At 40.0% G+C, this 25,786-nt stretch overlaps 1 protein-coding gene across 4 annotated transcripts in view; it reads right to left on the bottom strand.

Moving 5' to 3' along the window:
- The window catches only part of ATP8A1 (ATPase phospholipid transporting 8A1), a 226,004-nt gene that overhangs the window by 81,242 nt on the left and 118,976 nt on the right, over positions 1 to 25,786 (bottom strand). For all 4 annotated transcript variants that reach the window (XM_032852621.1, XM_032852612.1, XM_032852624.1 and 1 more), the window contains 3 exons: positions 23,476 to 23,615; positions 9,152 to 9,290; positions 5,622 to 5,686 (listed from right to left, as the gene is read on the bottom strand). In XM_032852621.1, the coding sequence (XP_032708512.1) occupies positions 5,622 to 5,686; positions 9,152 to 9,290; positions 23,476 to 23,615 (344 nt within the window). The remainder of the gene's footprint in view (positions 1 to 5,621; positions 5,687 to 9,151; positions 9,291 to 23,475; positions 23,616 to 25,786) is intronic.

Raw genomic sequence — 25,786 nt, 5'->3', positions numbered from 1 at the left:
TTAAGTGGAAGGGGTTTCTGAGAAGTCGGTGGGATACTTCCTAGGCATTGCTGAGGAATTCTGGAAGAAGTACACTCTACCCTTCGAGCCAGTAATTTGAAATTCCTGCCTTTGCAGACCCTTCAGGAAATGTCTCCTACCAAGAACATAATCAGAACTAATACAAGTAGTTCAAGGTAGCACAATAAAAAATTAAACTATCTGAATGATCAGTTTATTACAAATATCTAATAGATTTCGACCAACTTTAGATGATTTTTTTTCTTTTTAATTTTAGATGATTCTTAATGGTGTTTATCTATGAAATTCTTATTTTCTCAACTCAGAGAAAAAAGTGGTCAAGCTCTCTAAGAAACTCTTTGGCTGACACTGTCAATATTAGACAATAGTTGGTAGGTGACTGGGTGTCAACACCAGTGTGTACTGGGTAGCAAGTTAGCAGTGGATGCTGTAGGAAGGAAGCCAGGAGTGGGCAGAGGCAGAAATGCTGCTTAGACTTCCATATCAGATCTGTGCCCCAAGACTTCCAATTCCATCTTTTCAACAGTGGTTTGGTTTTATGTTTATTTAAAGGTTTTAAAAAATGCTGAACAGCCCTTAGTTTTTCAAGAAGGATAATTGTATTGGAACTCAAAATAAGACAATTTAGAAAGCCAAATAACATTTTTTTTTTTTTTTTTTTTGACATGAGCTAGATTATGGGAAGACAGAAATTTCTATTGCGGTGATTGCTAGGAGAAAGGTTTTTTTCTATTTGGAAATTGAAGAGCCTCAAATATAATATTTTACTTGGACAAGTTCAACATAAAAAAGACAGATTCAGCTTTAAAACGTTAACACTATTAAGAATATCTTGGTAGAAAATTTGCATAGTTCATAGCAACATGCATCACTTATGTAAAAGATCTACATGTGTATCTTGCTTAGGAAAAAAATTAGAAGATGGGGAAATAATATATCTTTTGTAATGAAAATGATCAGTATGCAAACCAACTTGCAAGCTGTTGAAATACTATTTTTCTACAAAATTTTATACCATCCCTTTCTTCTATGTGCCATGCCCTAGTGTAACCGTACCAGTCCTCTGCCAAGGGTAACATTATCCTCCCTTTACAGGCAGCAAAACTGGCTCAGAGAAGTTACCTAACTTTAATTTGCCCAGGGTCCCACATTCAGAATAAGGCAGAACTGCACCATTTCAAGGAATAATTTGACTACACTCATTAAAACTGTCACCTGATGAAACACAAACCCGCAGTCTCTTTTCTATTACATTATTTCCTGAGATATTACATTCCTACTAAGTTTATCACCTAAATGTTAATTATTTGTTGGTGCCGATGGAATGGCAATCCCATATTTTATCATAATCAGGACAACTGGAACACAGAGGATGCTTTTCTTTCCCATGACAATGAAAAATAATGATTTCTCTACAGGCATTCTCGCCCATCGAATGATTTGCTTACAATCTCAGCTGTGGATTTTATAACACTGGATCTGAGGGAGCTATGCAAAGTGATGGTTCCTTTCCTGCTGGGAAGCAAATGAGTGCACCACAGCAGGTCTGACCCCAAACAGCCAGATTTGTAAAGTCACCACTTAACTCCCCGGGAGAAAAACTTTCCCCAGACTGCAGTGAGAGAACCGGGGCAGTCCGGAGTGGGATACATTAGTGTTAATCCATTCAGTAAGGGTTCACCTATGATCTCCCACACCACAAGGTCACTTGAATTGCTAAGGATCTTTCTAACTACTTTACTCTGAAAATACCAGAAAAGATCAACTACTGCTGACGTTTTTTTTTTCTTTTTTAAGGGAGACCCTTAAATTTATCATTACTCAGTGACTTAATTCTCAAATATTTCTGGAGTACTTATCCTGTGGTGGGTAATGTGCTGGGCATTGACGGAATGGTAAACCAAAATATAGACATGCATCCCCCCTGCAGCTTTTGCTGAAACAGACTACTCCCTTTGGGAGTCCTACCTGTGTTTGGTCCAGTAGAAACAGCTAATGTAGGGGCCCTTTGGGTGTTTATCACTTAGGAGTTACTGTCCCGAAAACTCCAAAGCGAAAATAAATGCTGTGTCTTAATCGTCATGATGTAGTACACCGAGTTTTTTGGCATTTCATTTTTTTTTTCTTGAGATTACTATTTATCTCAATTGATACTTAGAACACATAAAGAACATGTGTATCCGAGTTGGAGAAAAATTATGAAACAGAGGAAAACAGAAGAAGCACTGCTCTCCCACCCTCCACGAGGTGAACGCTCAGACAGACAAAAAGGCTCACGTGTCAGATCAGGCATGTCTTGTCATGTGTTTGCATCAACGTCATAGGTCTTAGCTCTGACTTCTTCCAAGCGTCAGAAACCCATGTTGATGACACGGGCCTAAATGTCTACAGGGACTAAGGGAATGTTTCCATGGAGGTTTCTACAATGTTGTGAACAACAGCAACCGACTTCTGGATCCACTCTAGGGATCATGTGGGATCCGTCTCCCTGACTTCCTCTGACACCGCTTTGCCGGCACTGGCGCTCCCATTCTGTTACCTAACTCTTATCCTCGTCCGCTGCCTGCACCTCAGGCCTCCCGCCCTTCCACATGTGTCTACGGACACTTCTTCCTACACATCATACCTCTTTGAACAGGCTGATGAAGTTGCTTCCCTTGCCTGTGGAAGCGAATTCTCAAGCCTGGCCCAGTGTTCCCCAGTGGACTTGAGACCACATTTCCAGGTTTAACCCCTGTCATTTCTTCACCGTTTCCTCGTAAATACTGTGCCACGATTAAAGAAGAATTAGGTAGCTTTGTCTATACGGTCACAGAGCAATTGCTACAGTAATATTGAGAACAGCAAAGTGTAAAAGCATTACGGATAGTATGCTGTAGTTTATGTTCGATAATGAAGTATGTGCACACAGATACACACACGTATCCCTTAGATACAGCAGAGAAATCTCTGGAGGAACACTTGGAAACTGGAACCGGAGATTGTTTCTGGGGAGATAAAGAGGGCAGCTTGGGTGTAAGGATGCGGGAATTCACTTTTTAACACTTGTATTTGTCCCTTTCTGTAACTTGAATTTTACCTTCTGTGCCCACATTTATTCCAAGAATGCTTAAAAAAATTATAACCTCATATTCAAGTTCAATGTTTCTCTTTCATGCCCCAAATATACCTTGAACTTGCATAAACTTTCTGCTTCAAGTACTCCTCCATTACTCAACTACTCACCTCTAAATGCTACTTTATAAACACTTCCTTAAGCTTCACAGTATTTTCAGAGCAAGATACGTACCTAATTTATAGACCTGTTTTATATTATTACTTGTATGCATTTTACTTCCCTTATTATCTGTAAGCTTTTGAAGGGAAGGACTATCCCAGTTACAATTTGTCACAGCGTTGTAACTTGAATAAACCAAAAATGAACAACAGGAAGGGTAAGGGACAGAGACAGCAGTGAGCTAAAAGGGGCAGAATCTGCAGAGTGCTTCCTTAGTGGTCCAGTTCTCCGGCTAGCAGAGAACCACTGAATGAATTAACAAAAAGGAAAGTCTTCCAACCACAGGCTAGGATATGTGTGTATGTGTGTGTGTGTGTGTGTGTTTAGGATTAACTCATGGTTCACAAAATGTACTTATTATTAAAGATGTGACAACTTTCGATTTCAAAATCGTGTGTTATACTTTAGGCTACGCGTTTCTCAAGGGTTTCACAAGAAAGGGAAAAGGATCACAAGGATTGTTTTGAGGACAAATAATGAAGAGACTGTCATTCCAATTCAAAGGTCAGACGCTGAATCACTTCTTATATGTAATTTCTGTTCTCCACCTGACTTCTGAACATTTGCCTCTTTACCTTCCCTTCTATGGACTCGGCCCCTCCACTTCACCCACATCCTTATTTATTTATTTATTTATTTATTTATTTATTTTTAAAGATTTTATTTATTTGACAGACGGAGATCACAAGTAGGCAGAGAGGCAGGCAGAGAGAGGGGGGAAGCAGGCTCCCTGCTGAGCAGCGAGCCCATGCAGAGCTCCATCCCAGAACCCTGGGGACACGACCCAGGCAGAAGGCAGAGGCTTTAGCCCACTGAGCCACCCAGGCGCCCCCACCTGCAACCTTAATAACAGGTTCTTCTCTGCTCTGCTCTTTGCATCACTGTGACTATTTTAAACTGTTGTATGGTCACCTCCCCTGTTCTGTCTTCCACCTTAAGTTACAAACAGTCACCTTTATTTTAAAGTTCTTACAGGTCATTTGACCTGCATCTTTTTTTTTTTTTGCTTAACTTCTGTTTTACACTGCACACACGGAAAATCTTTCCCTCTTCCCCAAATATAACTTCATATGATCACAGCCATGAAAAAAGGACATCCTAGGAATTTACATTTCAGCCCAGAAGTTAGGACATCCAAAAAAAAAAAATAAATAAATAAATAAAAAAGACTTTCCTGTAAGAAATGGTGAATTCATGCTGTTTGTTTGATAGGTTTCACAGATTTTTTTTTTTTTTTTTTTAAGAAACAAAATATATATTAAGCCTGGAAGCAAAAGCAGATATTAAATGTTTAATATACAAAAATTCCCAGGTAGGGAGTGCCTGGGTGGCTCTGTCAGTTAAGCATCTGCCTTCTGCTCTGGTCATGATCCTGGAGTCCAAGAATGGAGCCCCACATCAGGTTCCCTGCTCAGTGGGGGTCTGTTTCTCCCGCTCCCTCTGTTCTTCCCTAACCCCTCCACCACCTGTGCTCTGTCTTAAACGAATAAATAAAATCTTTAAAAAAAAAAATTCCCAGGTAGATAAGAGCAAATTGCAGTCACTCAGTAACCTCCTGACATAAAGCTTTTGTAAAGCAGTTTTGTCTCACACCATCAAGCAAATCATTTAGCAACTTTTTTAGCTGTCACGGACACAAAGCTAGAATCTATTTACCTCAACATGGCTCAGAAGAGCATACAGTATATACAGTACACAGTATACAGGTTCAGAACAGAAGAGTATATGTTATGTTATAGAACAAGAGTGAGAATTATATTTTAACCTAAGGAAGATCAACTATATCCATAGCTATTTGGATATAGAATAAAATTCTACAAGTTGAGTAAGCCATTAAAGGATTTTTTTTTTTTTTTTTTTAAATACTATACATTTTATTTTCTCTCAAAGTGACTGTTCCTGCCATTACAATTTTTTGTAGGTTAGGGTGTTTGGTTTGCTTATTAGCATTAGATGACAAAAGATAACAGGTCCATTTTAGTTTAATAAACATTTATTCCTTTAGTTGAACAACCTCTACACACAAAATATATATATGGTTTAGGATCTCTTTTTGAGTGGAAAAGGAATTTAGGTCTCAAGAGGTTTTGAGTCTTCTTCTGGATATCATTTAACTGAGCCTAAGACCCCCTAAAAAAATATAAAAACTGGTTCAAGGAAACCAGCAATTAGATTTTGAAATCAAACTATGGATTAAGTTAGTGAACTTAAAATTGGGGCAATTCCTCTCCTGTAGCTCCTACACACCCAAATTCACCCTTTGAGCTGATGGCTGCCGCCCGACGGAAAGGCAAGGATTTTTTTTTAAGATAATTTTACTTACATCAAGAGAGCCTTCATTGATAACAATCATTCCCATGTTCTTCTTCAGAAGTTTGCAGGAGTGTCCTATATCCAAACAAAGAGTAGATTAATTGATGGCATTCATTTCTCTAGAGAGAAGTAGTGAAGATGTTAAAGCGATAATACTATAAAAGCATCTAAATTTTATTTTTAATCTATTTTATTAGATAGAATTAAGGTTTTATCTATTTTATTAGGACTTGATGACAGTCTCCTGTCTCTAGGTTTGCAGGCAGTTAAAGAAATGGTTTTGCTTATTATAGGAGGGACACAAGGGTAACATTCGGTGTGTTAAGGCTGTCTTGACAAACAAGTAGGGAAAGAGAATGTGCTGATGATTCTCAATATCCTGAAAACTAACAAATTTATAAGAAATGTCCTTCACGATGACCAACATGAGGAGCAGGAGATGGGCTGATGGTTGTTTCTGGAGAAGGCACAGGAGGGTCGTCAGGCTATCTTTTGGATCAGTGATCCCACCACCATCTTCCTGCCCTTGGACTGTGGTCATGTCCTCTATGGTTCTGTCCTCTCTTGCTTTGCCGTACTTGCCACAGGGCAAAATCACCTGCTGGTTTAACCAACTCAGCCTCCTCTGGGACCACCTGCATATAACTGAACATGGCTGGAGAGAAATGCAACTCAGCTGACTGGAGTTTAAAATAGGACCATTGCCTTTGAACTAATATCATCGATACTTACTCCTTTTGCAAGCTCATTTGAGACAGTGGTTTTCAGTACCATCTAAACACTGACCATTCTGGAACTTAGATCTCCCACTGGGAGCTCTTTCCTAAACTCCAGCCTCTCCCATTCCAGAGCCTGTGTAACAGCAGACACAGAGGTGCAAAACAGGAGTCTCAAACTCAACAGATCCAAAAACGAGACCCTTGATCTCCTCCCAGAAAACCTGCTTCTCCTCATTCTGGTTAATGGCAATTCCATCCTTCAGGTGCCATGGCTAAAAATCCCAGGAGTTATGCTGGAGTCCTTTCTCTCAAGCCCTACCTGTAATCCATTCGTCAATCCTGTGGGCTCCATCTTTAAGACAGATACAAATGCCAACCATTTCTCACCACTTTCACTGTTGTCACCCAGGTCCAAGTCACCACCGTGTCTCACCTGGATTAAATATTAGAGCCTCTTCACTGGTCTCTCTGCTTTCACACCTGCTTCCCTTCCAGTCCATTCGCAGCCAGTCGAGTGGCCAGACTGATCGTTTTCCCAGGAAAGTCAGTCCAGATGTCCTTCCTCTGCTCAGAACCATCCCATCTCACCCAGAGTAAATGCAAAGCCCTTACAAGCATCTGGGAGGCCTCATCCAACCTGGGCTCTGTTATGCTGCTGGCCTTTTCTCCTACTCTCCCTCTTAGTCTGGAAAGAAGACAGCTTTCCCTTATCATCCAAATGAGAATCTCCCTCCTTCTCTCTTGGTTCTCTCTCAAATGTCACCATCTCAATGAGTTCTTCCTGACCTCCTGATTTAAAACTGAATACTTCGGGGTACCTGGGTGGCTCAGTGGGTTAAAGCCTCTGCCTTCAGCTCAGGTCATGATCTCGGAGGTCCTGGGATCGAGCCCCGCATCGGGCTCTCTGCTCAGCAGGGAGCCTGTTTCCCGCACCCCCTGCCTGCCTCTCTGCCTACTTGTGATCTCTGTCAAAGAAATAAAATCTTTAAAAAAAATAAATAAAACAATATTTCTGTGCGATGCACCATAACCATTTCGTATATGAATCTCACCTATTTTATTCTAGGAGAAAAGCCCCAAAGATTATGACCCAAGACTCTAAAAGTTAAATGTTCCCAGAAACCACCATCATATTCTCCGTAGTCATAATGACTACATGCCCTGAACTATTTTCAGGATGGCTTAATTTTCCTTGGCTATCACTCTTTGCTACCATATAGTCTCCCTCTACCTGCAGTCACGTTTTTTTGTTCAGCATGTTTGTCTTTTTCGGGTCTCCCAACGCTAAAGCATTGTGTATTCTCATGCATCTTCTTTCCATTTGTCTCTAACACCAGTGATAATTTTTATAATCAAAATTAACCATGTGTGTGGCTTTTAGATTTATACTTCTGCTAACTAGTGTCTTTTAAAAATTTTCCTCTCCTACTGGCAATTTACCATAAGTCTGTATTTTATATTTACAGAATGCTGTGATTGCTAAAAATTCTAAAAGAAGCATTAGCTAAATGTTTCTTTTTCTTTCTTTCTTTCTTTCTTTCTTTTTTTTAAAGATTTTATTTATTTATTTGACAGAGAGAGACACAATGAGAGAGAGAACACAAGCAGGGGAAGTAGGAGAGGGAGAAGCAGGCTTCCCGCAGAGCAGGGAACCCAACGTGGGGCTCGATCCCAGGACCCTGGGATCATGACCTGAGTGGCAGACGCTTAATGACTGAGCCACCCAGGCACCCCAGCTAAATGTTTCTTAATGATATTTGACAATGACTTTCTAAAAATGTGGTTTCATGCTATAAACACCTCTGAATGGTTTCAACTTTGGGAGAGTTTTGGATGTAACTCATATCATGAGTATCCAGAGGCTGAATCTATGTCAGGGTTGGCAGTGTTCAGGCAACCTACTATTCCCGAATGTGGAAGAAAATAAAAATAGTGACGTTTTCTTGCATATTACTGGTACTACAGGTCTCACACTAAATACTATTGTTCTTCTCAATGAGATATCTGTTATGGACTGAATTGTGCCCTCCCTGTTTTTACACGTTGGAGCCTTAACCCACAATATTTGCAGACTGGGCCTTTAAGATTGTTAGAGTTAAATGAGGTCAGAAGGCGGGTTCCTGATCCAATAGCACTGGTGCCTTGTAAGAAAAGAGAGAGACACCAGGAGCATGCATCTACAGAGGGGAGGCTAGCTGAAGACACAGCAGGAAGGTGGTCACTGCAAGCTAGGAAGAGAAACTTCGGGAGAAACCAAACTGACACTTGATCTTGAACTTCCAGCTTCCAGAAGTGTAAGAAAATAAAGTTCTGCTGTTTAACCCACACCACCTGTGGTATTTTGTTATGGCAGTGTGAGTTCTTTGTAAAACCTCTTTGAGAAAAATGAATTAACTGCAGGATGAATGAAACCTGGCAACCTTCTTATTTCCCATTCCTAGAAATAACCTGTGGTCACATAAACAAGTGCCAATACACCGGTCTGCCGTAATCCCGATCTCCCCACGTTCACAGGCAACTGCAGAGATGTTATCTACATGTGTCAATTATGGTTGGAAGGGGGGCACGCAGGCAGTGAGACAAAGGTGAGGGAGGGTTATTTTGTGGTTGCAAGATCTAAGGTCTGGCTGTATACAGAACCACAGCAAATGTAAAGGGGCACTGAGGCCATAAGTATATAGAGAAACCCAGTAATATTATAAATATGGAAATCTTACAAAACCAAATCTTTCAGATTTTGAAATAGCTCAAACTTATCTTCTAAAATATGTCAAAGTGTGAAAAAAGCATCACAATGCAAAGCTTGGATTAGGGGACTCACCAATGTTAATGGCAGTTTCTTGCTTGTCCCCTGTAAGGATCCAGATTTTGATGTCTGCCTTCATGAGAGTTTCTATAGTTTCAGGCACTTGATCTTGTAACTTATCCTCAATGGCTGTAGCTCCAAGTAGTTGAAGATTCTAGGGAAAATGAGTAGAAAAAATTTTAAGAAAAAAAATGGTTTAGATTCTTTAAGAATTGAAGTGTGCATATGTCTTTCAATCAGAGACTAAATGGTAATGCATAGATTTTGATGTAAATTCCAACTATCCCACTGAGTTTTCTCCTAAGGATCCCTGACTTTAATCCAGTACTTCAGCATGAAGCTAAAGAGACCTACACTACCTTACTCCTCTCTAAGGTAGAGAACGGCTTCTTACAAAAACACAACAAATCCAAAGGGACTTAAAGAGGAGCAGACAGCTACTGAAAGATAGCAATAGCAAAAACCACAAAGATGACCCCAGCAAAGAAGCAATCCTGCTGACCTGTTTGAAAAAGAGTAAGAATAAATGCTTATTAAAAAAGGAAGAATGCTCAGATAATTCAATTGTAGCTTGATGCTGTGTCAGAAAAGGTACACATATCGTACAATTATAAACGCTGAGGGAGAGAGAAATAAACCAGGTGATTGCATCGGTGTCTGTAGGATAGAACAGGCTGGGTATTTTTCATGTTGCTCCCTATCTGTGTAGTGGACGGTCAGAGTCTTGCTGAAGATTGCTTGCACACTAGACGGTTTCTTTCATCTAAGACTGGACACCACCAACACATTCTGCAGGAGGCTCTTATCGCTCCCCAAGAATAATATTTTTCTGCTCTCATCTTCCTAAATGGAGGAAGAAAGATAACAACTTTTTGGCTATTAGGGAAACCTGGCTCCCCACACAGATGCAGGTAATCGTTCTTGGTCCTTGATACACAGGAATACACCGTGACAAACTAAGCCACAATCAACGGATTCTTGGATTTTTCCCTGTACCCTAACCACCAATATGACCCACACCAACATTTATCTTTCTTATCACGTTTTTTTCCCTTCTTGCCTTCACTTTTTATTTAAAACATCAGACAAGGACAGTATACATACAAGGGAAATCAAGTGCTAAGGAGTGTCCAGATTGGTAATAACAAAGAAGGCATTCCATTTCCTCTCATCCTTCGAACACTGAGTTCTCTTTACTATTTACTGAAATGTAAGTCTAAAATTAGCCATAATTTTAGGCATGGAAAATAAATTAAAATAGATGCAAACACACATGAATAAGTGCGAGAGAGTTTATGAACGTATCAGTTAGGAATGCTTTCAACTATGACAGAAAATATCTAACTAACAATAGCTTAAATAAAGATTTGGTTTTCCTTTTGTAAGTAGTATTGGGACAGGCAGTCCCAGGCACTAGATTCACTGAGCATCTCTCTCAACATCTCAAGGGGGTGCCACAGCTGTAATTGCCACGCTCCAAGACAAGAGGAAGGGGGTAACGTCAACTGTACCCATCTCCTATTTGAAAACAAAAGTGTTCCCAAAAGTCCTTAGCAGATTTCCCAATATGGCCATATTTGGTTCTTTAGATTTACAGGGCCATCCTTAACTATTAGTCCTCAGCTTTTCCAGCCTCGGTAGTGGGATGGCAGACAGAAGAGGGATGGGAATGGATGTTAAATTCACCAGCCAATAGCCTTCGCCACAGTGCTTACATGTGGGCATGCATATGCATGGGTGTTTATGCACATGTGTGTTTATATGTGCACGTATGTTTATGGATACACACGATATGTCCTCTGTTACTTTGCTGGAGATACCTGGCTCATCCTGCAAGGCCAAACTTAAAAGTTACTGATTCTTCGAAGCTTTACTAAAAGAAATTTTCCCTCTCCAATGCTCTGACAGAATTTGGCTCATCTTTACATATCTTAATTTATCATATTCAGATGAACTGTTTAACCTGATAGTTTTGCTCAAGGGTAGGGACCATGTCTTGTTCATCTTTATATAACAACTCCACAACACTGACAGTCAGTATTCAGTGTTTAAATTAGTGAAAATGAGGGAATGACAAAAAAAAAAAAAATCAACAGAACTCCTAAAGCCAAATGTTATAAAGCATTGCTGCAATCGAGACCATATTCTTTTCAATGTATTCCAGATAAGTTATATAGCAATTAGGTTCACTTGATGCATGACTTCTTAGTTTATAATACATAAGACAGGAAGGCAAATTCCCTTCTTGAAGGAGATAGTATTTTATTATCTTTAATGGGAAGCAGATTTGAAATCTATCGTAACCTGATGAATAATTATCATCAAGAAGTTCAAGAATGAAAAGGAAGAGCAGTTCAGCAACAACTATGCCAACATCACAATTGCCGTACTTTAATGTTGAGACAAGGATTCTACCCCCATTCTTTAAGCAACTTTTGGGGCTCCTGTAGCTAAATATTCCTGGCCGCCATCCCAGGGAAGATCAGAATATAGCTGTGTTCAAATGTCAAATATTCCACAGAAAACATGATAAGATGGTTTAATGGTCATGGGGATAGTTCAGTAACACAAGCTCTCAAAATTTTCTAACCTAAAAATCTTTTTCGCAATGTCTCACAAAACCCTGAGGTAAGTCGACAACAGGAGAGCCAAGAGGTGAACACCTTCATCAGAAATACATATTTGTGGGGGCACCTGGGTGGCTCAGTGGGTTAAGCCTCTGCCTTCGGCTCAGGTCATGATCTCAGGGTCCTGGGATCGAGCCCCGCATCGGACTCTCTGCTCAGCAGGGAGCCTGCTTCCCCCTCTCTCTGCCTGCCTCTCTACTTGTGATCTCTCTCTCTCTCTGTGTCAAATAAATAAATAAAATCTAAAAAAAAAAAAAAAAGAAATATATATTTGTTTATCTTGTAGCTCTGAGGGGAGAAATGAGCTCAGGAAGAATACAGATATACATGATCATGCACAAATCTAATAAAAATAAACTGACTGCATGGGGGACGTCACATTGAAGCCATATTTGAAGGAAGGATTTCGTTTTGCCCAGGTAAAAAGGAAACATTTTTCAAACCAGGTAAAAATAATATAAAGGATTAAACAGCTGTTGGGCCAACGATGTGTATGTGGAGAAAAGTCAACAAGCAGGCTAACTTGGGATGTGTCGGTTACTACAAGAAGAATTTCTAAAAAGGGTGATGAAACAGTTCTGACTACCCAGCAAAATTGCAGTGGGTCTGTTTTGAAGACTACAAAGGAAAAACCGTTCTCAAGCCTGTTTATCTTCCTTTTATCTTAAGAACTCCTCTGGTATAGCACTTACTAATTTTAGTGGAAGGCTCTGTAGCCTCCTTTCCTTTGGCCCTCGTGTCATTTATTGTGAGATTAAGATCTCTAGTGATAGGCTGTTCTGCCCCTGGAAATTAATATCTTCAGCTACATAATGACCACTAGAAAAAAATGTGAACTTTGCGTGCTTTTCCTGATCATAACACAGGAGTGTTTAAGCCGTAATCAATTTCATCCCAAACATGTATTACCTTACACAGATGGCCAGTAATGGGCACTATGGGAATTACATATTCAGCAAGTGTTGAAACGTGATAAAATTCCCATGGCATTTATGGAATTAAAAAAAAAAAAACAACAAAACCTCAAACACTAATTTTACTTTCAAAATGTTCATTTTGAAATGTTTCAAAAAGTTTCAAAGTTTCAAAAAGTTATAAAGGTTTCAGGTTGCTGACTCTTCGATATAATGTAGATTTAATTATCACTGAAAAATCATGAAATAATATTTATTCGCCTAGTAAAGCCTTCAAGAATCTTATGTTCTCTCTCAGATGTTTATAATGTATTCAGAATTTTTAAAAATCATATAAATGTAAAATTTCTACCCTAGCAAAGATAAAAGGCTTCGTGCAGCATATTTAAAAAACTGTATGATAAAATGTATTATGACAGACTTAGAAATTATGTTTTTCCAAGCACATGTATATTTTGCTAAATAAGAGAACCTCAAAATGACTTATTTCCATACTAGCAAGTGTTTGGTTGTACTTAGATTGTTTTGTTATTTTTAAAAAGCCTGTGACAATGTTCCTAAACGATCAGAAGCATAATAATCAAACTCATATCAATTTGGGTTTCAGATTACAACACAGGCTATTTGGCAGATTTTTTTTAAAGACAAATAAAGAAAGAACGTCGGTAAGCCAAGTTTTCCTACTGGAGTAAATACGAGCAACGTTTGGTAACCTCTATTTCAATATGAAATAAGACTGTGACCAGGAAGATGAAGAAATAGTTCCCTACTAGAGAAAATGTATCAGACCCTGCCAAGTGTTTTACATTTATTAATTCAGCTAATAGTTTTGAGGAAGTTGGGTAAATTATCCAAGGCCAAAGAGAGGTACAGCTGAGCTATGGTGTTAAGAACAAAATCTCAGGAATCCACAAACACCCAAAGGCAGCAAATGAGGAGTAAAACATTAAATGTAAGTTAGAATTTAATCAAATCATTATAGGTTTTTAAATATTTGTTTCTGTTCTTTAGTCTTTGGTAGTAACTGTGTTCCTCTGAATCGGTTTCAGACTTGGTCCTGAGCCACTCCTGCCGATTGTACCTACTTCCTCATTTCTTTCTTCTTTCTTTCTTTCTTTTTTTTTTTAAAGAATTTTATTTACTTTTTTTTTTTACTTATTTGACAGACAGAGATCACAAGTAGGCAGAGAGGCAGGCAGAGAGAGAGGGGGAAGCAGGCTCCCTGCTTAGCAGAGAGCCCAATGCAGGGCTTGATCCCAGGATCCTGTGATCATGGCCTGAGCTGAAGGCAGAGGCTTTAACCCACTGAGCCACCCAGGCACCCCTCCTACTTCCCCATTTCTACCTGTGGGCTCCAGAGTCACATTTTGGGACTGGTCCCTCTCCGCACATGCAGGCCTGCACTCCCTCACTCACAGATCCACTACAAGCAGGTAGTTCTGGGCAAGGTGGTGGGATCCAACCACGAGTTCCTTCCTCTGGACCATTTATATTTTAGAACCTACTAGGAGACATTCTTCTTTGGATTCCCCCTAGCTTTCTGATCGTACCTCCATTCCTTTCACTGGTGTCTGCTTCTCCTTGACCCCGGCTGCCTGGCTGGCATCAAGCCTCAAGGAAGTAGCCATGGGACAAGGACCTTAGAGTGGTGGTTGTCAGAGTCACCAGAAAGGCTGATGACACACATAGGCCCCAAACCCAGAATTTCTCCTTAAGTAGGTCTGAGGTGAGACCCAGAGACGTGCAATGGTAAGAGTGCAAAGGGCCTGAGCCCTGAGCTCTAACAACTGCTTCGGCAGAGCAAGGCTCACAAAATGTTCCTGTAAAGGGACAGATGGTAAATACTTTAGGGTTTGAGGGCTATGCATTCTCTGCTGCAACGACTCAGGTCTGACGTGGCACAAAAACAGCCAAAGGCTATGTGTGAACAAGTGATTGTATCTGTGTGCCAATAAAACTTTATTTACAGAACCAAGCAGTGGGTGGATTTGTCCATTGTGCCTGAGTTTGCAGGCCCCCTCTGCAGAATACATGACCGACTGCTCTGGATATTTCCTTGTGCAATTCCTACCTTTCTTCCTTAGCATGGCCTCAGAATCCTCTCGACCCAGTTCTCTCTCATCGCAATCCCAAACTACAAACAAAATCTCTTAACTGTCCGACAGGGCTACCATCAGAGAAAAAGTGTTCTCCCCAAATAATACGACCATATGCTACACATGATCTTGAAAGTAAACAAAACATTTTTTTGTGGGTACAAGAGAGACTCACAGGGGAGAGATCTCACTCTCTCTTTTTAAAGAGTTCTCTTCTTTACTCTGGGTAGCTCAAAGATCCAGTCCAACACGAGTTAACACTCGACCTTAAATCTTAAATGAAGAATTAAGACTTGGCCAAGGTGGGGAAAGGATGGGCCAAGGAATTCTGAACAGAAGAAATCCCATGTGTGGAGACATAAGTATGCAAAAGCATATTGTGCCTGAGAAGTTGCTATTTGGACAATATGGAAATAATACATGAAATGAGGTGTGGCAATGATTTAAATGATGCTAATCTGGTAGGACTGTTCTGAGGATGAAATTGGACTCATCATCTCAAACTCTGAGTAGTAAGTTAGGAAAAAGATGAGGCTGGAAAAGCCCGCAGGGAATGGAAACGGAAGGGTCTGTGTGTTCTGTGAAGGATTCCAAAGGTCAAGGTGAGATGAGGTGGAGTTTTAGAAGAGGGACAGGAAAAGATTACTGGTGGCGGATTGGGGATGGATTAGGAAGAGGCCTTAAGAGCAGTTATGAGGCTATGGTAGTTACCGTCCTGCTTAGCTTGAAAATATGGTAACCCTGCACTCAGATGTGCTGGTGGGTATGTGATCCTTAGTCATTTTGTAGTGCTGACTCGTCAAGGTTGCCGGGCTCCTCTTTGTTCTGCATTCCACTGGTCAGCATTCATGCTTGTGGTTTTTCTTCTCAGCATCTTGGAGCTCACAACAATGGGGTTTTATTGAAAAAAGGAGAACCTCATACTTCTCTCCCTTCGGTGTAAGTGGGGTACAGAACGCCAGAACTAAGAGCATTAAACCACTGGGATGGCTCATTTGTCTGTTTCTGGAGAAATCAGGCAACCGGTTCATTTTTCCAAGGCCAAGAAGGAGATTTTAACTTGGTGCTTTCTGAACCGCGGAAAATCATACTTGAACTCTCATGCAGCCAAAGGCTTACCAAATAAGGTCAGAATTCACACACCCAGCTGAAAGGAATCAGGATTTGAGAGGCGATTGGGTGTAGCTGGCAAAAACAACGTCCATCTTCCCTGAGAGAGAAGACAGCAATTCCCAGTGTGGAAAGTCTACCCTGAAATGCTCCTAGTAAGAGATCTATTAGGCCAGAAAGGAGAAGCGTGTGAGCAGAGATCAAAGGGAACTTTAAAAACTTTAAATATGCTTCTAAAGACGAGTTAAGGGAAAATCATGAAAAACAAACTTCTGCACCCATTTTTAAAGCAAAATAGAGTGCATAGAACCTTTCTCATTGATTTCGTGGACATGTTCTAACCACACCAGTACCTTTAAGGGCTGATCTGGTGGTTCTGTAACCTATGTGCTCGGTTGCACTTTATTTCTCAGGTTTACAACATTTTACATACATTCTTGCTTTCTTCTACACCAAACCCACAGAATAACGTATTGAATATAATAACTATTGAATATAGTTAACATGGGATTTGGAATTAAGGCAGAACCGGGATTTGAATCCCTGTTCTGCCAACCACTCAGTATGCACCCTTCAGCAAGTAGCTTTCCTAAGAATTTCTACATCCATAAGATAAGGCTAATAATACAGACTAAATAGGGTCATTCTGAGAATGAAATTATATCAGTCATCTCTAAACTTTTTTTTTTTTTAGTAGTATTGTAGGAAAAAAGGTTGAGTACTCAACCTAGGACATTGCTGTGTTTTTATAAAACATGTTTGTTCTGTTAATATTAGTAAAGTCTCAGCTTTGCAGAATGCACAAACAGAAATTATAAAAAAGCCAAGGTAAAATATAGATAGAAACAGCAGCTATAGCATTTTCCTGCCCACCCCAAAGGATCATCTTGTGTACCCCACTTTATAGACCCTTGAACTAAGTAATCAGGGTAAAGAGCTGTAGAGTTGGAGCTTAGTCAATGCTCAAAAAGTGGCGGGTTTTAGTAGATGAGCTGACAGACTGCAAAGATTCTTAAGCAAACAGTAAAACAGGAAACTACTGGAATTTTAAACCACGAAATCACTAGTACATCATGTAAATTTTCATCTAGTGCATTTCGTTTTTTAGTACAAACGAAAGTGATATTTGCAGCTACTAAGAATAGAAGTGGTCCTTTTATCTGAAAAAAGCATTATATTCTGATACAGAAGTTACTGTGAACTTGGCAGTCATAAATGTTCAAGAAAAGTCCTGTTTTCCATTAAGTTTTGTATTTTTCTAGGAATCCTCCAAACCACTCACTGCCACATGTCGCGAAGGGTGTGAAACTGTTGTGTTTAGTCACACTGAGTGTCATTGTTATCTATATTATGCCACATCAAAGCAGTCTTAAAAAAAAAAACCAGAAAAGTCAACCACATTTGAGGGAGGAGTAAAGGAAATAATGTAAAAAAAAATCATTACACCTCATTGTCCTATCTTAGTGACTCATCTTGGTGCCCGGGCACTAAGTTCTGTCTGGAATTAAAATTTTTTAGTTTACAAGTGCCCTGCCTGTCTCCACCCACTAAAATTAAAGACAGAGATGTCTTGGTCCCTGTCCCCTGCTGCGCCTGAGAGCCCAGAACCAGGCCTGCCTTGTGTCCAGGCATGTGCTATTGGAATCTTTCAAACCACGTGCTTTTCACATTCATGTATTAACTCAGAGAACAAGTCCCTAAAATGGCTGGATCTACATTTCTACAGAATGCATTCTTGAAAATTATTAGCTCTTTTCCCCAACATATCCCTAAATTAATCCCTCGTGACAACACATGTGATATGAATATCCTCACTGTGTAGAAAGCATGGACTGTATTAGTAATAGGGGCCAGGCTTCCATTAAGCGAGCATCTACTAAAGAAACTTAGCTTCTGGATAGATTATATCCAGTTGAATATATTATATGCATATATATATATTTATACACATATGTATATAATATATACAATATATAATACATATTATATCAAATTGATAATACATATTATATCCAATTGAATCATTTATTTATTCATCAAATATTTAGTAATTAACACAGGGCGGACATGCAGGCACTGGAAATATAGTGATGAATATCATCAAAGCAATCCTTGCTCTCATGAAGCGTCAATCTACTGGAGGCTCTACATTAATCAAAAATTACAAAATATGTGTGAAACACTGTTCTCTGATTCAAAGGAGAGCTAGATGGTCCAAGTTACAGTTTTCTGATTACTCTTAAGAGCAGAAATGATTTTCCCTGACTCATAACCTATTAAAAATAGTACATCAGATAAGTTGTCATTTTTAAAAAACCTATCTTGTAACCCATGTTTCATAACAAGACAAGAGAAAAAAGCCGACTTGATCACCACAGGAATCCTGCTTCAATCACTGGCCAATCTAGAGATGTGTTAGATCCCACTCCGTTTTCTGTTACTGCTCAAGGTAAGTAATTTGCTTTCATAAACAGCAGATGTGATTAGTTGGTAATTTGTGCAATCCTAAAGATAGAACTGCATTTTTCTATTGAAGCAAATAAATACAAAACATTTTCAAAAACCTGTATGGATCATGAAGGCATACCTTCCTATTTCAACTGATGGTTTAATTATAAAATCTTCCCTGATAAGATCAGATCCCTCTCTACTATTAATTTTCAAAGGAAGCCAGCAGCAGAGTATGACTATGAGGAAAAAAAAAATTGTTTTAGAAACATGTTAGAATAAATGTAAAGTGACAGATCAAAGAACAAGGTGAGAAATTTCAGAGAAACCACTGCTAATGAAGCATAAAGCTTCATAATTATTCTGTTAACTCATCTGTGATTTTCCTGGTCCAACACATAAATTAATTCTAAATTTTATTTTAAAAATCAGATTTTTAAAAATGCAGACCAACACTATTAAGTGGTTTCATAATCAAAAATTACGAGTCCAAACACATTGTCTTTCAAATGAATAAGGTTAAAGTAGGTAAAGCAGGTCAAGAATAATCTCTGAAAGACTGAGACAGCTAAGTTCTCTGAAGTGGTGAGGAAGCGAAGAGGTGTTACCTTCCATAAAACCCAAAGCGATACCAGAGTCTCCCTTCCTAACCTGGGTCAAGACACCTCAAGTACCTGATAGGATTCTAATTAATCCCGTTTGCACTTGAACTAGGGAAACCTTCTTGTTCCTGTATGATTTTGTCTTCTGAGGAATAAATGCTGCCTCTTGGCCTACATGTAGTAACAGAAAAAAAGATGTTTCAGGAACATCTTGAAACAACTCATAGTATTAGAATTCTTTTTTTAAGTTTTTTTAAAAGTTTACCATCTGAATGCAAGTCTTAGAGCTCAAATCATCCCACCTGATAGCAAAGATGATGCTGTTATTTTATTATTATTAAAGATTTTATTTACTTATTTGTCAGAGAGAGAGAGAGAGCACGAGCACAAGTAGGCAGAGTGTCAGGAAGAGGCAGAGAAAGGAGCAGGCTCCCCGCTGAGCAAGGAGCCCAATGTGGGACTCGATCCTAGGACCCTGGGATCATGACCTGAGCCGCAGGCAGCGGCATATCCAACTAAGCCACCCAGGCGTCCCAATGTTGTTATTTTATAGATGGATGGATGAAGTCCTAAATCTTCTCCTCTAACAATGACTGTCAATAGGGAAAACAAGATCCAGAGGACTTCTTCAGACCTCTCTCATTTCCTTCTTTCCTTTTAGTGTCCTGGAGGATGAAGGGAGTAGTTTCTAGTGCTCAGATTGCTGGGAAAGAAAAGTGACAAAGCAGTGTGCCAAGGGGCCGATATCATTATCTTCTTGGATGTTCTTTGTCTGTTTGGATAATTTTGCAGCTTATGCTAGGAGTTTATAGCACCCAAAGGAATAAGGCTTTAACCAAATTTCAAAAACTGAATTACTTGTTTGAGCAAACACTGGAGAGATAAGATAGAGAGTAAGGTTAGAAAGTATAACCTTCATCATTTGTAATGTTTTCACTTATTTTATAACATATTAAAAATATTCTTTTCAGGAAAAGCTCTACAAATCTTTCAAGTTTTGAATGACTTTAACGTAACACTATCACTAACGTGTCGATGGCATTTTGCATCATTAATTCAAATACGTTCAGAAACATCTTGTATAGGGCCACAACATTGATTTGGTCTTTCACTGAAAAGTGAAAAGTATTGAAAATCTATAGTATTCTGAGGAGCACATTTCCCCAAAATTTCACACACAGATAGAATATTATATGGTTTCCAAACAGTGCTCAGTGGAACCCCAAAATCGTGAAAAAGCTCCTCACAGACCATGATGAGGGCAAGGTGCTGAGGCTAAGGGGAGAGCCAACGTGGGGCTCCTCCCTGCCCCTCCACTCTTTAAACAGGGCAGCTTTGCTTTTATCTATTATATATACGATGGTTCAGGCAATATTTTATTTGAGAAATGGGTTTTGTTCTTAAAGAAAAAAAAAAGATCTAAAAACGACTCTCACGGTTTAAAATTCACTGTCTCCTATGGGAACGAAGTTCAATCTTACGGTCTGCATAAAAAACAGATTCCAATCACATGCAAAAAGATTATATAATCAACACATCTCATTTAAAGTCCCCAAAGAAGCCAAAATGGTTGACTCCTAATGCTAAGGCACTGAGTTTGAAACTGGGCAATGCGCCAGCAGGATCTGGGCTCTGATGTGTTGAAACTTGCCTCAGTTGGGTAGTTTTAATGGCAGTCACCCCCAATTCCTATGGAACACTACCGCCCCCCCCCCGATTTTCACAAAGGAAGCTCAGACCAGGGAAGGAGCGATAGCGTCCGGGCTCTCCACTAAAAACCCAAGAGTCTTCCAGTGATAGGGGATGGGAAAAGCAGGTTTGTCGGAAAAACCACTCTCAGTCATGGACTCGTCAGTATCATGTGCCTGTACTTTTCCCTAAAAAGCCCTGTGATCTTTTGCATAGTAAAACAAAGACAAAAACAACCCCCCCCCAAAAAAGCCCCTCCCTGATCTCCTTTAACTGGTAAAATAAACTTCTGGGTTTCATTTTAAAAGTTACCACCTCTCTGAGGGCTTCCGCTGGACAAGTTTGTGGATCAACACTGCGGGTTCCTTTAGATTTCCTTACTTAAGGAATTTGTTCAGACCATGATGCTCAGGGTCTCAGCTGAGTGTTCCTTGTTTGCTTGTGTTTCCTCAATACCTAACATCTATTAGCAGTCTAATTAAAGTTAATGAAATTAATACTTGAATGAAATTATGGTTTTGGGGGCAGGGATGGACAATGAAAACCAGTTCTTTGGAAGCTGGCTGAGCAAGGGAACCAATCCTTTCACATTTCCAGGTTTCAGTAAAACTTAGAGACCATGGATTATCAGAAAGTAAAAAGGAAATAGGTATAAATTATCCTTTTCATCCATTTTAGGAAAGAGGCAGTCAGAGGGAGGCATCTGTATTTGTAAACTAAAAATATACATGTAATACCATGTCCCCAGGCAACTTAAATTTCCATGTGACTCACGATCGCCATCTGCTGGAGAGAGCCTGAACATCTATTTCATTTGAAAGATGGAAGTCACAAGGTTTTAAATATCAGATATTGTGTGCACACACATACACACATATACCCCAACAACAATAAAAACTGTTAAACCCATAAAATCTAATCTACAAACCTCAGGGCACTCAGAGTAAAAATGTTATTAGGCATATTAAATATTCAGCTCCAGAATTTGACAGTGTGCTTCTTATAGAAACAAAATTTAATGTTTAGAATCCAGTTTCAAATACTTGATTGTAACTTACTGTATATTAATTCTGCCACATTGCCATGGAAGGTAAAAGCTACATTATCTTCAGGCTGTGTACTTAAGGAGACAGGAGAAAAGTTATTTCCAAACGGTAGTTTTTTGTTTTTAGTTCTCAAAAGAATTAAGAAAAGTAACAGATTAAAAATCAATGTTGTTATTACTTTAGGACAACATGTACCTCTGGTGGGAGAGCTTGGAAGAGACTATGGCCATGGCCTTATAAATCATAAAAATATTTTCTTTTGCCACATAATGCCCCAAAGACATACTCATATATAAATATGTCAGGAAAAAAAGAGAGAGTGAGAGAGAGAGAGTGATTCAGCAAGTTAACTGAGAGCAAGCTGTGTGTGTAATTCTACAATTGGGAGATGAATATCAAGCTGGAGTTTCCATACATGCTATCACACATCTTCTGAGAAATAAGCAGGATACAAAAATAAGTTCAAATATAATGAAGGTCTGAGAAACCAGCTTCTAAAGTGATCACGGTCTATTGAAGAGACAGGAGAAATGGTATCTAGAGTCACAGATGGCCACTGTACACAGCAGAGAAAACCACCGGCAGCTGGGTGGAGCATTCCCCAGTATCACACAGAGGGGAGGGCACGCAGGGAGCAGAGCAAGGAAGGGAGGCATTGGTGGTGCCAACCACCTTTTAAGAAAGGAAGCCCCAGGGAGCATATTGTTTGAAAGAGAGGGAGGAGAAAAAAAAAAAAAAAAAAAAAGTTAGCTTTTACTTACCTGTAGGCAAGATCCAATTAGCTGAAACTAACAGACAAACCTGATTCTGGGCAGTACAAACATGAATATAGTTAAGGAATTCTGCAATTAGGAAGTTATTTGATGGAAAGGGAAAGGTAAGAAGGAAGATAACGTAAGTGGCTGGGAGCATGAACTCTGGAGCCAGAAGGAGGATTCTGGCTCGCCCTCTTTTGAACTGTGTCATCTCCACCAAATCACTTAACCTCTCTGTTTCCTCGACGTCTTCGTCTGTGAAACTGGAATGAACAGTACCTAGCTCAAAGGGACACTGTGAGGATCAAAGTAGTTAATAGATCCAAGGGCTCCGAACAGCACCTTGCCCACAGTAAGTACAACTATTTATGCTATTTTTAATTAAGGAAACAAGATTTCTTGCAATTTTTAATTAATGTTATTTTTAATTAAGGAAGCAAGATTTCTTGCTATTTATAAAGTGTCAATCAGAGTGTATCCATCACTGTTTGGATGAATAGCCTGGTTTCCTTATCTGTAAAATGAGAGCATTTTCAGTTGTGATGCAGATGAGGGATGTGTGTATATGCACACACACACACACACACACACACACACACACACAATGACTAGCCAGGGATAAGCACCGGGTTGTTCACTTATTATTAGAGTCACACAAGCTTATTATATTATTTCCTGTTGCACACGATACACCTTGATCAACTCTATGCACACACGCATGCGTATGTAACTTGTGTGCACGAGTGCGTGGGTGAGGGCATGCTTATCTTCGGTGACTCAGAAGCAACAGCATACATTGGCAAGAAGATGGTTAGCCTCACCTAACTTTGACCCAAAGTTATGAAAAGTAGGAAGATCTATACAGAGCAATGCCAGAGACTTTTCAGCAAAAGCCTTAACCGGTATTAAGATTTGTTAATGTTCAGACCAGAGGAGATTCAACAGTAAGTGGTGTGTCAAGATATTCTGATCTTTGTTTATGGGCTCCTTGAAAAGACTGAGGTTTTCTGGAAACCAGACTTTCTACATGAGCAAAATGGTCTCTCACGTACCTTTTCAATCAACTCATAACTCTCTTCGAGCTTCAGCAGCCGGTTCTGCACCGACGTGGACGCCCGCTGGTAGACTGTGCGCCACTCCTCAAAGTCGCTCTCCGAAATCTCAGCCACCGCGAAACATAAAGTTCTTAACCCTGACAAAAGGTAGCAGACATCCCCCCAACACCAAATTAGGTTTCATTCAGAAGCCCGCCCCTTCCCTTTCTATAGGACGAAGTCTTGTTTTGGAAAGACTGATTCAGTTCAAGCAATATGGCCGACATCTGGCTCAGTTAGGACACAACCTCAGCGTACAATGTGGATCAAGGCTCACCTTCAACCGGCCCCCTGCTTTTGATTGCCGGCTCTTTCAATACAGCCTTTGTGCTTTCTTCAGAGTGATTTTTTTTCCAACATCCTGATCTTATCAGTTTATTCTTTTGCTAGAAATCTTTCAATTGTTCATCCCCAGGATGGAGTCCAGACCCCAAAGGCTGACTCGCTCCCCATGTACCAAGTGTCTTCAACCTCCTTCTCTGCCTTTTACCTCCTATATACCTGGGTCTCTGCACATGCTGGTCACATTTTCTCCGTTTTGCTCCCTCCAGCTCCCTCCACTGTCTGCCTGGCATCTCCTTTAAGACTTGGTTCCTACCATCATCTCTGAAGCATTCTCCTCTTGTTCAGACCTGAGGCAGAAATCCCCAAATGCTCGTATGGTGTGAAGGACAAAGTTTCATATTGTTTTTCTTGTGGATCTCCTGTATTAGTGTATAGCTCCTGGAGGGAAGGGGCCCTAAATTCTTCATATGTATAACTCTGGGACCGGGCACAGTGGCTGGCTTATGACTGTGTCTTCAGAGGTGCTTATGAAGGAGAGGGACCACAGTGGAGTTTACCTGGAAAACCATCTGCCTCTTACAGGGATATATGGTTGTTTTATTACTGGTCTTTCTCACTGCAAGTTTATAGTATATTTAAGAAACAAAATAGAGGATCATAGGGGAAGAGAGGAAAAAATAAAACAAGACAAAATCAGAGAGGGAGACAAATCATAAGACACTCTTAATTCACAGGAAACAAACTGAGGGTTGCTGGAGGGGAGAGGGGAAAGGGATGGGGTAACTGTGATGGACATTAAGGAGGGCACATGATGTGATAAGCACTGGGTATTAGATAAGACTGATGAATCACTGAACTCTACCTCTGAAACTAATAATACATTACACGTTAATTGAATTGAAATAAAAAACCTGAAATAATAATAAAAAAGTCTAAGAAACCTGAGATACAGTGACAAAACAAAGGACTCATCAGAAACACCCTGGGAAAACAATCAAATCTGATGTTTGAGGTGACCCACTTCTAGTGCTTGGTGCCTATCAATTTCATAATTCTCTTGGAAGCTACCCTCAGCCAGAAAAAAATGGTGGACTGGAACAAAGAAGAAACAAAAGCATTTAGCAGCCAGGACAAATGTAGTTCATTAGGTTCCTGAGAAGACAACACCCTCACTCAAGGTCATTAACTCTCAGAATAACTAGCTAGTGATGTCAAAGCAAATAAAACATGGCCAGGGAACATGTCAGAAATAAGAAGCAGAGAACATAGGACATAAAGTGCCCAGAGGATTCTGTCTTCCAAGAAAGGAGTAGGGCTATGCATTGCCAGCTCACTGAGAGTAGAACTTAAATCTTTGGGGCCACATCAGGACATGTTTTTCTCTTTTGGAAACTTGGCTGGAGACTTACTCTGGGGTAGTCATGGAGTAAAAGTGCTGTTCAGACTAGGGCCAGAAAGAATAGGGTGGAGGTGAAGGCCAAGCCAGCTCAGCTCTTAGAGCTGGAATATCTTCTTACCACAACTAGAGAAGAGAAAATCCCGCCCCCCACTTCCTCAGTAAAGAACTGGTGTCAGAGGCTGGCTGGGCTATACCTGCCAAGCCCCGCTGAGGATGAACGCGGATGGCTCTGTGCTCTCGCGTTTTTGGAGAACTGAGGGGAGGTTCTCTAAGTCCTTGCTTTTCAAAGCCTAGTGCTTCTCCTATCTTTTCATAGCAGGGATGAAGAGGAAAAAGCACTTGATCAGAGGTCAGATTTGCTGCCACTGGCAACAGTTCCAGCCCAGGAAGACAAGAGAGATAATTTAGATGGGAGATTGACTGACTGATTTTTGTTTTTATTTTTTTTTTTTTTAAGATTTTATTCATTTAATTGTCAGAGAGAGAGAGAGAGAGAGAAAGACAGACAGTATAAGCAGGGGGAGCAGGAGGTAGAGGGAGAGGGAGAAGCAGAGGCTTCCCAGCAAGCAAGGAGCCCGATGAGGG

The sequence above is a fragment of the Lontra canadensis genome, unplaced genomic scaffold (genome assembly GCF_010015895.1).
Source record: "Lontra canadensis isolate GAN:19392208 unplaced genomic scaffold, GSC_riverotter_1.0 scaffold1, whole genome shotgun sequence".
Classification (NCBI taxonomy): Eukaryota; Metazoa; Chordata; class Mammalia; order Carnivora; family Mustelidae; genus Lontra; species Lontra canadensis.
The sequence above is the reverse complement of the archived record's forward strand: the minus strand, read 5'-3'. Positions and strand labels throughout refer to the sequence as shown.